Raw genomic sequence first — 16,378 nt, forward strand, 5'->3', positions numbered from 1 at the left:
ACAGTTTAAATAAGTCTCACCTATACCACCATCATCTCTGTACGTCAGATTACTGTCACATATGTTCCAAATTCGTACTAATGAAATGGAACCATGCACCACTTCCAGTCTCCACATAACGCCCAACTAGCACCCTGCAATTTCATCAAAAAGTGTAGCTAACACAGTTGAAACTTCACTTGTTGAAAGGAGGAGGAATATAAAGCGACACCTTATTTTTCTTACATGCCAACACTCAATAGTTTATGAGAAATGACAAAGTTTTCATACTACTTCATCAGTTTGTGCACATGATGTTAAACCAGATGAGTCAGAAGCATAGTGATTAAGAGCACACTTTCGAATTTTTGCACTCCATATTCAGATCTAACTGTATGGCTCTCTCTTTCCACAGCAATATGTGACAGTGACATTTTCTGTGACACTGAGAAATAGAATGGGATTATTGACAAAAGAAATAACCATTTCTAGTCTTATTAAATACAGATTTTATCATCACAAATCTTATATAACCTTATCCAATTAACAGTAACAGAAAATGAAAACACATAAATTTTATATTTCAATTTTTGCTTTGATTTTTTGCTTTTTTACTTCAAGAGCACGAACACACTTCCCAGTGTGATACACCATGAAAATACTGAAAGCATAAAAATTAATACCATGACAAGCAATGCGTGAAAGCACATATGCCATTAGCATCACGTGGAGGCATATATTGTATTTATGCGATTATAAGAGAAGGTTTTTTCCCAACTTATCACTCAAAAAACACAGTCATCTTATATGTACAGATAAAACTGTTACTGCTGAGGTCGCCAGTGCAAGGGATAAGTGAGAAACTACGAAATAGCCACCACAACAATCTATCACTCTACTTAAAATTCGACAATTTTGTGGAAAAAGGGGAAAATAGCTCTAAAACAAATGTTTTGTATTTAAAAAGGTTTGCAATAAAAGTTCACATACATGTACAGATTCTGTATGCAAACAATAATGCTGCTTTTTAAGTAAAGATAACATTCAATCAGCAGAGATGTTGTCTTCCAGAAAACATAACTTGATTCTGAACCCAGACCAATACTTTATTTTATTATGAGAAACTGTACTGATTTATTGAATGGGTTGTAAATGAAAAATTTAGTCACTGTCCATCTATCAGAATACTGGGTAAAAATGCTACCAGCTTTTAATCTGTTTTAGGACACAATAGTGACATTAAGATGAAACAGGAAGGAAAATTAATCCAGAATGAAATGTCTAACGAATGAAATAATTGATAATATAAATAAAATAGAAAGAAACATTCCATGTGGGAAAAATATATCTAAAAACAAAGATGATGTGACTTACCAAACAAAAGCGCTGGCAGGTTGATAGACACACAAACAAACACAAACATACACACAAAATTCAAGCTTACACAACTAACGGTTGCTTCATCAGGAAAGAGGGAAGGAGAGGGAAAGACGAAAGGATGTGGGTTTTAAGGGAGAGGGTAAGGAGTCATTCCAATCCTGGGAGCGGAAAGACTTGCCTTAGGGGGAAAAAAGGACAGGTATACACTCGCGCACACACACACACATATCCATCCACACATATACAGACACAAGCAAACATATTTAAAGGCAAAGAGTTTCAAACTCTTTCCGCTCCCGGGATTGGAATGACGCCTTACCCTCTCCCTTAAAACCCACATCCTTTCATCTTTCCCTCTCCTTCCCTCTTTCCTGACAAAGCAACTGTGGGTTGCGAAAGCTCGAAATTTTGTATGTGTGTTTGTGTGTTTTTTTTATTGTACCTATCTACCAGCACTTTCCCGTTTGGTAAGTCATGGAATGAAATAATTGTATTGAACTGACTAATTGTTATCATGAGAATAGATTACAGCTGCAAGACCCATTGTAGAGATAATGCCAACAGACATCAGCAGATCACAGGATGAGTGAAGTCCAAAAACTGGACTGAATCATGACTGCGATCTTTTATTTATATGTTTGGTGCTATTGTTACATATGACTTGCACCAAAGAAGATATTTCAGTCTGTCTTCACAGCACTACAGAAGAGTTGGAGGGGGAACAGTGATACCAGTTTGACTGAGAACTAGACGAGTGCAGGGAGGAGGGTAGTGAGCGTGCAGCAAATTACATCATGTTGCCAAACATGGGAATGTATACTGCATTTGGCTTTTTAGGAACATCTACCATATTTAAACTGCAGTTTATCTGAACCCATTTGTAGTCGAAATTGAACTGACATTAAAACTGACCAATACTCAACAATAGTATTCATTTCTGCACAAGACGGTATATGTCTAGATAGGGACCAGTAGTGTACTTACTTGTTTCATGCTGCAATGTTGTCGATGCTCACCATGATGTACGATGGGAACAAAAGGAGGTGTGTCAGGTGCTAGTTCTACACAGCCAACAAGAGAGTGGCAGGCAGATGATAAATTTGGAAGCAAGTGACATTGTAACATCCTCACATCAGCACAGAAATGAAGTCCAATATGTATTTGGATAAAAGCAGCTGTGTTCAAGGTTCTATGGTGAAAGCAGTGTCAGAAATTTCAACACATTCAGAATAAATAGTTAAATATTTGTGACAGTGAAGATATAAATTTCATAGCTACGCTATTAGGATCATGATGATGATGATGATGATGAACTGATGCTTAAAAACAGTCATACCACAGACAACAAGGTTAGTATATGAAAAATTTAGAAAAGAAAACAATCCACAAAATAATGTAAACAATTTCTTTCCATTTACTTTATTTGTATCTCTATTATCAATATGTAGACAATCAATAAATCGCATAAACTTAGAATACGTATAATGTTAACTTTTTAGGCAGATACTTTATGGTCACAAAACAACGTGTACTTTTGATTAGTTAGGATATTTTAAACATAAATTTTTGTCATTAAGATCTCTTGAAAAAAAAGGGGGTTTGTCTTACAGTCAGGGTCTTCTTATACTTGGATAAACGTGGTATGACACTAGCAACATGTAAAGACATGTATGCCACAGTCTCATTTTTAGTGTGAATATCATTACAAAAAGCAACCTCACTAACATTACTAAATACCTCATCATCTGGCAATAATTTTGCAACAAACCAAACATTAAAAAGCAATTTCTTGAAAGCGGTAGCCTGCAATTGATTACAGATCATCACACCTACTTGCGATTTCTGTTTGCTGTGACAATGTGAGTGATTGGAAAATGCAATCCTTCATGTGTCAGTAAAAATATACATTGTAGGGTTGACAAAACTGCATACACTTTGGTGGAATTACTTTTACGGAACAAGGCAGTATTCTGATTTCATCAAAAACAAAGCCATCATATATGGAGGGATAGCTTTGTCTCTCCTACGAGTCAACGTACAGAAACGGATTCATTTTTATGTAAAGTCACAAAACCCTGCACAAAAACTGATGGCCGATTTCTTTGTTTTAATTAGCTGACTTTCACAACTCAAAATGAAAATGTCCTTTTCCTATAGATGTGATACATTCTGTCTGATACATATTCATAATTAGATTAGGACTGAATTCTAGAATTATAGTAGAGAATTGAAGTTGTAAGAGCCTTGCTGTTCCCAATAATTCATCAAATGGACAATTGACTTTGGTGCTGATGTATTTGATGGCCTGATGCTGCTGAATTCTTTGTTTCCCCTGAAAGGAATTGCATCAGGTGTTCAAGAATTTGTATTCCAAACTTCCTGTCTCCAATGAGGCTGCTGCTGCCATTGCCCACTGCTGCAGTGATCATGTAGTAATCACATGTCCCTTTCTTCCAGCCTCTGAAAACAATCGACACCCATGAATTGACCATTTTATATTTATCCTGAGTTGATTCCTAGCTAGTCACTTGGGCCCTCCATAATGACAGTTGGTTTGTACTTGTCGGCTTCCACACTCATGTACTGACCAGTTTTTCAGAAAACTGTTACCAACAGTTTTTGTACATCTTCAAGAAGTCAGTGGAAAATGTAGTCCTCGAGTCCAACAAAATGTAAACCAATTAACAGAATGGCATCATAATGTTTATGCAACAGCCACAGAATGTGGAAAGCTCAAAAATATACTTATCATCAGTTCTTGGAGAAAATTTTGTGACCTTAAATAAAAATAGCACTATTCCTGTATGTTACTGACTCATGGGAGAGGAAAAGCTTTATACAAAGCTTTACACAATGGTCTGGTTGTTGATGATATTGAAATATTGATGTGTTAATTAATTTTGCCAAATTGTATGCCGTTCTGTCAACCCTATGACTATATTTTTACTGATGGGTGAAGAATTACATTTGCCCATTACAGAAGTGTATTCTCATTGCACAGCAAACAAAAATTACAAGTAGAAGTGATGCTATTACTAAAACACATGCCTAGATTCGTAATCAACTCCAGATTCCATCTTTCAAGGACCTGCTTTGTAAAGCTTGCTTTGTCATGAAATTATTGCCAGCTCATGAGATATTTAGCAATGTTAATGAGATTGTTTTTTCTAATTATATTCACACTACAAAAATGTGATTGTGGCATATGTGACTTCCCACAGTGCATGTGACATATGTGGTGCTCTGAATTTTATGCTTTGAATGTTTTTGTGATGTACTCTGGAAAATGTAATGGTTCCCTTGAATTATAAAAGCAAGAAATCAAAGCAAAAATTGAAATATTAGAATTTACATGTTTTTGATTTCCTATGGTGTTAGTTACATGAGGTTATATAAGGTCTGTACTGATAAAATCAAATTTTAATAAGATCTGAAATGCTTATTTCTCTTGTCAATAACTCCATTGTATTTTTTGATGTCACAATAAATATTAATGTCATATACTTCCACAACGATAACAAAAAAATCACAGAATTAGATTTGTGTATTATGCTGCTAATTCATGGCAGTTTGCAGTACTTGGCTTTATTTAAAAGGACTTTTTTCATGAAATCATCAAGATAAATCAGTTGTATTAGAATAGTGCATACAAAATAGTTTTTTTCCCATTAGTTTATAGAACACAACACAAAAACATGAGATATGTCAACCTACAGCAATATAGTCTCCCACATTATCTAAAACAGTCTGAAAATGCTTGGCTAGTTTTTCGACTTCATACCTGTAGACAATATGTTGGTAGCACTTCATCTCCTTGCATGTTATGCTGTGTGAGAGACAGTAAAGCTGCATAGTTGAGCATAATGATAAGGCGAGGGGTCTCATGAATTCTGTCTCTGACTGTACGTATTTCATATGCATTATAAGTTACTGTGGTCCATAATGGGAATGTTGCCACCTAATTCTCTGCTTTATTTGTGCACTAACTTTCTTGTGGAACATTTTACATCAAGTACTATGAACTATGGTATTAAAAAAATGTCATGTGACTAGGGCCTCCCGTCGGGTAGACCGTTCCCCCGGTGCAAGTCTTTCGATTTGACGTCACTTCGGCAACTTGTGCATCAATGGAGATGAAATGATGATGATTAGGACAACACGACACCCAGTCCCTGAGCGGAGAAAATCTCTGACCCAGCTGGGAACCATACCCGGGCCCTTAGGATTGACATTCTGTTGCGCTGACCACTCAGCTACCGGCAGCGGACAACTATGGTATTGCTAAATCATAACAGTAATTTCAGTGTCAATTCTACTGAGATGTAAACTACATAAAGCGAACCTATTGATAGAAAAAGGAGAGTACTGATGTAAATGTGAAACCGGTTGAACGCTTATATATCAGTTGCATAATATTTGTAGTTTTTTTTCTTTAGTATGAAATACTTGCTCCACCAAGAATATTCATTTTTCTCATTGTTGGAGATGAAAGAATCGATAAGCAGCAGGAAAAATCCCATGAGCAACAAGAAACTGAACACAAGACCTTTCCCTTCATATTCTGGAACCCACCCTCCAAGCTGCTGAGGAGAACTCTGTATAGCACATGAATAAATTGTTGATTGTAAATGAAAACTGCACAGAGCCGCTGCAACCATGTTTTGTTATATGTGATAGAATTCTGTTCAAGAAGTAAACAAAGATATTGTGGTGGTAGCCTATGTTTTTCATTATTTAATTTAAATAACAAACAAAGAATTATTTGTATTCATAGACAGGAAAAATCTCATTGTCTACCAATAACGTATTCATGAAAAAAAGATTTTTTATGATCTGTTTATTTGAATAATTATGTAGACAAATTTATCTGAATAGTGCCCATCACTCATAGCAGACAATCACATTGTGAGGTACCACAGATACATCTCTGTAGCTTTTTGCATGTGGGGGCAGAAAAGGTGTTCACTAAGTTTTGATCAGAAGTCAGCAGTGGTGTCCAGAATTAAACTACATCCATGGTCTCCCATGCAGTGCCTATTGGGTTTGCATTGTCAATGCACAGCTTTAACACAGTGCACCCCCTTATCTCTCCATTCTTCAATATTCTTTTTAACTCTGTGATGAGGGTACAGCCATCAAGGCTTTTTATCAAGATTCCATGTGGTTTGGTCTACCTTGTTATAATTTCCACTTTCTTAGCTCTAAAACATATAAAACTGGAGCAACCATTTCTACGTTTTATTGAGGAGAGGAGTTACTTACCCCCTGAACACTGGATGCATCACCAGAGAGCCTTGCACAAAGAACTCCAACAGCATTTCTTTCATCATCAAACCATGCTGCTTCCTGGCGAAGGATGGAATCAAACACCATCACGCGTAGCCTTTTTGTTAAACGCACACCAGCAACCCCAAACATGTGCATCTGCCAGGAAAACACAGCATATTGAACTAAAAAGCTTCAATGACTTCACACTTATTGAGTTTAGTTGGTTTCTTTAATAATTATATGAGTTGCTCTGCAAATAACTGAAGAAACAAACTTCGAAGTAATGTCTTTTATTATACAAAATTAGAGGTGGTGTCTCTAAAAGGTTAGCTGATGGAGTTGAACAACACACAATGACACAATAGTATGACCAGGCAATTTAATAATGACAGCAACTAATTTGTGATTTGATTCTTGAGTTTCTCCCGGCGTATTTGATAATCAAAATACCCACGGGTGTACTGCCGGTCTACAGTGCCCAACGGGCACAATATTTTGGCAATAATACATGTCACCATCATCAGGTGAACTGACGGACTGAGCTCCTGTGAACGTGCCGGTACGAAGATCCGTACGCTATGACTGCTCAGGGGGAACTCTGTTCGGTCGCGGCGGAGGCCGATTTAAATACCCTCCACCCGCGGCACTCCCTCCGCCGTCCGCGCCCCACGCCACGGTCGCATGGTGGAACAGATTGCGACGGCGTCTGAGATGACGTCGGTGTGATGGCTCTGTCCGCCGTGGTCATCAGAACTATACGTTTGCTCAATTTACTCTTGATCAAGAGTTGTGACGACCATGGCAGGCAGAGTCATCACACCGACGTCATCTCAGACGCCTTCGCAATCTGTTGCACCGCGTGGCCGTGGCGTGGGGCACAGACGGCGGAGGAAGTGCGCCATGGGCGCAGGGTATTTAAATCAGCTGCCGCCGCGACCGAACACAGTTCCCCCTGAGCAGCCATAGCGTACAGATCTCCGTACCGGCACATTCACAGGAGCTCAGTCCGTCAGTTCACCTGATGATGGCGACATGTATGATCGTCGAAATATTGTGCTCGTTGGACACTGTAGACTGGCAGTACACCCGTGGATATTTTGATAATTAGTGGTTGGTTACTGCATTACTGATAATGTAATAATATAGGCTTATCTATTCCTATCAAGGCATTTGATGAGGGGCATCAACTACATACTCTGAAATACCAATAAGTAAAACTGCTTTTGAGAGAATATTGGATGAATATAAAGGAGCCGACTAGAAATGAGTACTACTATAAGTGGCTTTCGTACGTTTAATTAGTGAGTGAGCAGTTTGTTGCAGAGATTGGGCAGCTGATGAAAAGATACACTGGGCTGTTTTTATAATAGTGAGCAAAATAAGCCTCACTCTAGGGGGTATGACTACATAAAACTGTAGTTCTGTTGGAAAATATGGTTGACATAATCTAAGCAATGATAGTCTTGCATGACTAGAGGTATATTCCATGCTTAAGTTTTAATAAGAGTAAGCACAACAGTGTTCACAAATCAGGAGAAAAAACATACAGCAGCAGTCAATACATGCAACAGATTTCTCTGACCTCCAAGGCAACCAGCAAGGTGGTGACAATACATTTTCACAATGTTCTGATAACTGTCATGTTTCACAAAAAGATTAAGGGTGTGACACCCATCAAAACGTTTATGAAATTTCACCACCTCTCTGCTATAACTCAAAAATATATGTAGCAATTAAATGTTAGCTGAAAATGTTGTCAGCTTAATAGTGCTCCAGAGGGCACTCAGGTATGGCAACAACTGAATTTCTTGGATAAGATGAATGTACCATCATGTGCAAAAGGTCGTTCAATAATATGTGGTTTTGGTCATCTATAACTGAAACAATGGCCACATGGTTTCAGTCTGTTGCCTCACACCCTCATGCTGCAATGTGGAAATTTGGGTTGCCACAAACTAAGAAGCATGGGTGGGTCTGTAAGATGCTTTCCTGCCGTACACTAAGTGATGTGACTGATTCCTTCTCCCTTATAACCTAAATATAAATGTTACTCCATCTATACTTCTACTAACACTTAGTTATAAAAATAAACACTAATTTTTGGGTACTACTGTGCATGAATACCTGTCATGGAAAGACTTGGATCATCATACATTAAGGAAAATAGATTTCGGATCGATAAATCCACATCTTCAATATGGCATCAAGATCTGTGGTGGGGCTCCAGCAGTCTATACACGTAGGCTTTTTAGAATACAAAAAATACAATAAGAGTGGTAGCTACGGTAAACAAGGGACAACCTTGTAGAGGAATTTTGAGAAAATGTAAAGTACTAGCATCTACTCTATGTACACACTGCTGGCAATCTGATTTGTGAAACTAAATCCAGAATAACAGACACAACTAGGCCTACAATAGACATGGAAGGGGAAACATTCACACAATTACAAGTAATAAGCAATCTAGGGACTGCAGTCCACACACAAGGACAATTTTTTACAACAGAGTGCCAAATAATTTTGAGATTGGTAATGTAAATACGGTAAATCATTGGTGGGCAATGGGCAGCCCACGGGGCAGATCTAGCCTGCAGTCAATTTCAATTTGGCTCATGGAAGAAATCAGTGGGAGAGAAAGTGCGGCACTCACATTGGCCTGCACCCAGAACGCATGTTTGGATATTTCCACTGATACTCTGCTTGCCTCAGGTTTGCAGCTCATGATGCAGACCAGTGAAAGTTTTGCTTACTCAGAGTATGTGCAGTGCCATTTCACTGCCACTGGATTTCAACAACAAACAGAAACACCTTTACAGCTTGACTGCAAAATTATGGAACATGTGCTCATGTGCATGCGGGGAGCAGGGAAAACAGTTCACTGGCTTGAAGGGATGCGGGGAGAAGTATTTTTGCCTCTCAGTCACTTCTGACAACACTCACGTTATTTAATGCTTACTGCTTACCTCTGTGCTACACATTGATATATCAGAAATGTTAGAAGAAGACAACAATGGTACAAAAATTACTGACTACTTGTGAAAAATGCTGTTTTGAACAATAGCAGCAGGTTCCATAACTTGATGAGCAAATTACCATAATTATCTGTTGTCACTACATGTATAAAATTATGTGCTAGATGGTTGTTAATTTTGTGCAAGTGTTTCCATAATTCTTTCACAAAATGTCCCACACTAAGATGAGAAAACTAGATTCTGAATGTCATCAATTTAAGGAGAAATCAACAGAGGATTATTTATTTATCATGTACAAAGATACAGCTCTTTGCTTTTCATGTAGTGAATCACTGTGTGCTGTGAAGGAATAATATGAAAAGATACTTTTCTAAAAAAACACACTGCTCAACAATAGCTTTCTGGGCAACTGCAGAAAGATGAACTTACAATTTTAATTTTCAATTTGGATGAGCAACAGTTAATGTCTGTCAAAGTGAAGACACAGTGTGACAAGTCAGCTAAGCTAGTTTCACAATAAGCAGAAAAATTACAAAAATGTTAATGCCTTTTGCTGGAGGCAAATTCACAAAAGAGTACCTCTGTGACACTGTAGATGTACTATGTCCCAATAAAGAGAAAGACTCTGGACAAATAACTTTATCAAGATGCACAGTTGTTTGATAAATCTATATGACGACTGATGATATTAAACTAAGTTTGTGTGGTACGCTGCCAGATTCAAAGTATTTACAATCACTTTGGATGAGAACAATGATTTGTCAGACATAGCTCAGTTAGCAATTTTTGTCCTTGGTGTACTTGTGGAGCATAATACAGGGTGATTCAAAAAGAATACCACAACTTTAAAAATGTGTATTTAATGAAAGAAACATAATATAACCTTCTGTTATACATCATTACAAAGAGTATTTAAAAAGGTTTTTTTCACTCAAAAACAAGTTCAGAGATGTTCAATATGGCCCCCTCCAGACACTCGAGCAATATCAACCCGATACTCCAACTTGTTCCACACTCTCTGTAGCATATCAGGCGTAACAGTTTGGATACCTGCTGTTATTTCTCGTTTCAAATCATCAATGGTGGCTGGGAGAGGTGGCCGAAACACCATATCCTTAACATACCCCCATAAGAAAAAATCGCAGGGGATAAGATCAGGGCTTCTTGGAGGCCAGTGATGAAGTGCTCTGTCACGGGCTGCCTGGAGGCCGATCCATCACCTCGGGTAGTTGACGTTCAGGTAGTTACGGACAGATAAGTGCCAAAGTGGTGGCGCTCCACCCTGCTGAAATATGAATTGTTGTGCTTCTTGTTCAAGCTGAGGGAACAGCCAATTCTCTAACATCTCCAGATACTGTAGTCCAGTTACAGTAGCACCTTCGAAGAAAAAGGGACCAAAAACTTTATTGGCTGAAATGGCACAGAAAATGTTCACCTTAGGCGAGTCACGTTCATACTGAGTTGTTTCCCGCGGATTCTCATTGCCCCATATACAGACATTGTGACGGTTGACTTTCCCGTTAGTGTGGAAAGTTGCTTCATCACTAAACACAATCTTTGAAACGAAAGATTCATCTGTTTCCATTTGAGCAAGGATAAAATCACAGAAATCGGTTCTTTTAATCTTATCAGCTGCAGACAGTGCTTGAACCAATTTCAGACGATAAGGTTTCATAACTAACCTTTTTCGTAGGACTCTCCATACAGTTGATTGTGAAATTTGCAGCTCTCTGCTAGCTCTGCGAGTCGATTTTCCTGGGCTGCGAACAAATGCTTGCTGGATGCATGCTACATTTTCATCACTCGTTCTCGGCCGTCCAGAACTTTTCCCTTTGCACAAACACCCATTCTCTGTAAACTGTTTACACCAACGTTTAATACACCACCTATCAGGAGGTTTAACACCATACTTCGACCGAAATGCACGCTGAACAACTGTTGTCGATTCACTTCTGCCGTACTCAATAACACAAAAAGCTTTCTGTTGAGCGGTCGCCATCTTAGCATCAACTGATGCTGACGCCTAGTCAACGGCGCCTCAAGCGAACAAATGTACAACTAAATGAAACTTTATAGCTCCCTTAATTCGCCGACAGATAGTGCTTAGCTCTGCCTTTTGTCGTTGCAGAGTTTTAAATTCCTAAAGTTGTGGTATTCTTTTTGAATCACCCTGTATAGTGGAAAAATTATTATCATTACAGCCATTAAAAGGAACCACTACTATCGAAGATATTTTTGAAGAAGTGCAAAAAATCATCTAAACGTTCAATCTGCAGTGGTGTCTACTTGCTTGAGTTTGTCCTGATAGAGCACCTGCAATGGTCAGTTCACAAAAAGGTTTTATTAGCATGTTACAAAAAAATCCTCTGAATTAAATACTGAGAAAGTCAATTTAATTCTTCACTGCATGGTTCACCAAGATAGTTTGTGTCCAGCCCGCAAGCTTAAGTAGGTACATGAATTAGGCCCATGGGTCACCATGGGTTTCATGTGCCTGCTTTAAAGAATAAATTGAAGCACTTATTAATTGAGAAAAGCTGTTATTTAATACAAACTTTCAAAATGTAATATCTTCTTGTAAAACTGTTAGTGTATATGGCCATGAGCTTGTTTTTGTAACAGGATATTGGTAATTTCTGATCTAGAAAATTTATATCAATGTATCAATTTATCTAACAATGGAAATTCCAAATAGGAACATCAACAATGTAGGAAAAGACAGATTGCTACTTACTGTAAAGAAAGCAAGTCAAGTTGCAGTCAGGCACTCACACAGAGCTTTCAGTCACAACCTTCACCACACACACACACACACACACACACACACACACACACACACACACACACACCTTATGCACACATGACCGCCAAACTCCAAGGCGGCACGAGATGCTAGAGTTGGCGGTCATGTGTGCGTGAGGTGTGCTTGCTTGTGTGTTTGTGTGTGAATGGAGTATTTTACTGACGAAAACTGTGGCTGAAATATTTATGTAAGTGTCGTAATTGTGCCTGTCTGCAACTTGACATATCAATTTATCTTTTAGTGGTAACAGAAGTACAATTAATGCAACATTGACTGTAAATGAGTCACCTGGCATATTTCTATATGCTGACACAAGCTGGAATAATGATCATAATGCACACAGTACCATTAAATGCTACTGTATTATGGCACCCTTCCCATTAGCCCAACCTCCTCAAATTATTTTATATATGGAGAATCCAGTCAGGGAGTTAGGCTTCAGCCATATCCCTTTTAACTACAAGAATCAAAGGATGAGTGGTTTACTATCCCTAATGCTTGCCACTGCAGTTGGCAAGTTCACACATGAATGTAAGGAGCATTAAAAGACTGAACTGGATGGTGCCCACTACATTTAGAACACTTGTTTTGTCTCTTGCATTGTTTGATGATATCACCAACCTCAATGCACGGAAACTTTGCAATGGAACACAGCTGAGTGTCATGAGGACAATCGCCAATGTGATTCAGACTGCCATTTTGAAAGGAAAAGAGGTGAAACAGTGTACATGTCACTGCACTTTTCCCACGTGATTTGCATTTTTCATTGTGATAAATAAGGCACAGGGGCAGTCTACTACATACTGAAGAGTGGATTAGCTATCTCCGTGTTTCTTCCCTGGATATCTCTATGTCACTTGCTCTAATGTGGGTTCACCCCAGAATTTATACATCCTAGTGCCTGGAGGAGTAATGAAAAATTACGTACAATGAATTGTGCATTTTGTGTACTTCTTTCCTTAATGTGGATGATGTATCTACAGATGTGGTGTTCAATTTGCAAAATTTTCTTTTTGAATAATTTGTAATTACTGCACTGTGGTCTCAGTTATGTAGGAATGACATTTTCTCAATATGTCACAGCAAATACTGTTCACATTATTTCATTAATACACTCCTGGAAATTGAAATAAGAACACCGTGAATTCATTGTCCCAGGAAGGGGAAACTTTATTGACACATTCCTGGGGTCAGATACATCACATGATCACACTGACAGAACCACAGGCACATAGACACAGGCAACAGAGCATGCACAATGTCAGCACTAGTACAGTGTATATCCACCTTTCGCAGCAATGCAGGCTGCTATTCTCCCATGGAGACGATCGTAGAGATGCTGGATGTAGTCCTGTGGAACGGCTTGCCATGCCATTTCCACCTGGCGCCTCAGTTGGACCAGCGTCCGTGCTGGACGTGCAGACCGCGTGAGACGACGCTTCATCCAGTCCCAAACATGCTCAATGGGGGACAGATCCGGAGATCTTGCTGGCCAGGGTAGTTGACTTACACCTTCTAGAGCACGTTGGGTGGCACGGGATACATGCGGACGTGCATTGTCCTGTTGGAACAGCAAGTTCCCTTGCCAGTCTAGGAATGGTAGAACGATGGGTTCGATGACGGTTTGGATGTACCGTGCACTATTCAGTGTCCCCTCGACGACCACCAGTGGTGTACGGCCAGTGTAGGAGATCGCTCCCCACACCATGATGCCGGGTGTTGTCCCTGTGTGCCTCGGTCGTATGCAGTCCTGATTGTGGCGCTCACCTGCACGACGCCAAACATGCTTACGACCATCATTGGCACCAAGGCAGAAGCGACTCTCATCGCTGAAGACGACACGTCTCCATTCGTCCCTCCATTCACGCCTGTCGCGACACCACTGGAGGCGGGCTGCACGATGTTGGGGCGTGAGCGGAAGACGGCCTAACGGTGTGCGGGACCGTAGCCCAGCTTCATGGAGACGGTTGCGAATGGTCCTCGCCGATACCCCAGGAGCAACAGTGTCCCTAATTTGCTGGGAAGTGGCGGTGTGGTCCCCTACGGCACTGTGTAGGATCCTACGGTCTTGGCGTGCATCCGTGCGTCGCTGCGGTCCGGTCCCAGGTCGACGGGCACGTGCACCTTCCGCCGACCACTGGCGACAACATAGATGTACTGTGGAGACCTCATGCCCCACGTGTTGAGCAATTCGGCGGTACGTCCACCCGGCCTCCCGCATGCCCACTATACGCCCTCGCTCAAAGTCCGTCAACTGCACATACGGTTCACGTCCACGCTGTCGCGGCATGCTACCAGTGTTAAAGACTGCGATGGAGCTCCGTATGCCACGGCAAACTGGCTGACACTGACGACGGCGGTGCACAAATGCTGCACAGCTAGCGCCATTCGACGGCCAACACCGCAGTTCCTGGTGTGTCCGCTGTGCCGTGCGTGTGATCATTGCTTGCACAGCTCTCTCGCAGTGTCCGGAGCAAGTATGGTGGGTCTGACACACCGGTGTCAATGTGTTCTTTTTTCCATTTCCAGGAGTGTATTTTACATGGAAAGCTAGAAAAGCAGCTCAGGGAAAGACTGGCTAAGTGTTTTGTCTGGAATGAGGTGTCCTGTACAACTGAAACATGGACACTGAAGAGAGGGGATGAATGGAAATTGGAAGTATTTGAGATGTGTAAAGGCGGGAAGTATTAGTTTGATAGAAGATTCTGACTGTTTTTTTACAGAGACTAGGTGACTACGTTGAAAAATAGTGTCATGTATCTGTGTCAGTTCGAAGTGTAATGCAACACCCAATAAAACTTACTAATTTGTAACTAACATTTTCAAGCCCTCTCATACAAGCATCAATAACAATGCAGCAAAAAAACATGAAATGACAGTCTGTTGTGGAAATTTGGAATAGAACTAACCTGTAAGAAAGTTCCCACACCAGACAAAATACCAATGACAAGGAACAAGATGGAGAATGTACTAGTATCTCGACGAACTTCATCTGCATCTTGGATTGACAAAACCTGCAACACAGATACTCAAAATAAAGTAAGTAAATTTTTGTTTTGTTATTATGAATGGAACACTGTCTCAAAGTTCATTTTAAAATGAAAGGATTTAGAATTAAAAATAATGAAAGTGAAAGCTTAGTAACATAGTTTTCAAATTCACTAGTGTTCATAAAACAAATTTTCATGCTAGCAGTTCAATTAATTTCTTGAAGTTAAAGAAGGATCACAATGAATCAGAGAAAACTATCCAAAATGACTGTGAGAAAATATGAAATAAAGATGGTGGTAACACAACATTTCTAATACATTTGTCAATATAGTCAACTGTAAATATGGTGTGAAATAAATGAATACACTTTGGATGAATATTTCTAATTACTTATAAACGTAAACTAGTTTTCCTTAGATTTTGATGGTGATAAATTTGGCAATGCTGCTTTAAACGAGGAGAAATTAATGGCGAGTCCTCTCCATCTTTCAAGAAGCCCCCACACCTACACCTACATCATTACTCACCAAGTGTTTGACAGAGGGTTCGTAGAACCATTTTCATATTATTTCCTGGCCGTTACGCTTTCATACTGTGCGAGCTCTGGTTACTCTTATTTTATTATGAAGGTCACTTCTCCCTACATATGTGAGAATCTAAAACATATTTTGCCCTTTGGAGGAGGAAGCTCATTATTGAAATGTCATTAAAAGATCTTACTACAACAAAAAATGGCTTTGTTTTAATGACTGCCACAACAACTCACTTATCATTTCCATGCATTTCTTTATGCATGTACTGGACACAACTACACAAGTACTGAAATATTTGTTCTTGTAATGTATAACTAACACTATTCTACAGCAAAATGGAATGTATCAAAATACGAGGATAAGGCAATTACTATCTGCAAAGTAGTTACAAAATTTTATTGGAATCAAATAGGAAACTTACAAGAACATCATTTTTTGACATAGTCTCCTTG

General features: G+C 39.4%; 1 protein-coding gene across 3 annotated transcripts in view; it reads right to left on the reverse strand.

Annotated features, from left to right (window-relative positions):
- Positions 1 to 16,378, reverse strand: part of LOC124621951 (multidrug resistance protein homolog 49-like) — an 891,132-nt gene that overhangs the window by 99,224 nt on the left and 775,530 nt on the right. For all 3 annotated transcript variants that reach the window (XM_047147468.1, XM_047147470.1, XM_047147469.1), the window contains 2 exons: positions 15,312 to 15,416; positions 6,622 to 6,783 (listed from right to left, as the gene is read on the reverse strand). In XM_047147468.1, coding sequence (XP_047003424.1) covers positions 6,622 to 6,783; positions 15,312 to 15,416 — 267 coding nt within the window. The remainder of the gene's footprint in view (positions 1 to 6,621; positions 6,784 to 15,311; positions 15,417 to 16,378) is intronic.

The sequence above is a fragment of the Schistocerca americana genome, chromosome 7 (genome assembly GCF_021461395.2).
Source record: "Schistocerca americana isolate TAMUIC-IGC-003095 chromosome 7, iqSchAmer2.1, whole genome shotgun sequence".
NCBI lineage: Eukaryota > Metazoa > Arthropoda > Insecta > Orthoptera > Acrididae > Schistocerca > Schistocerca americana.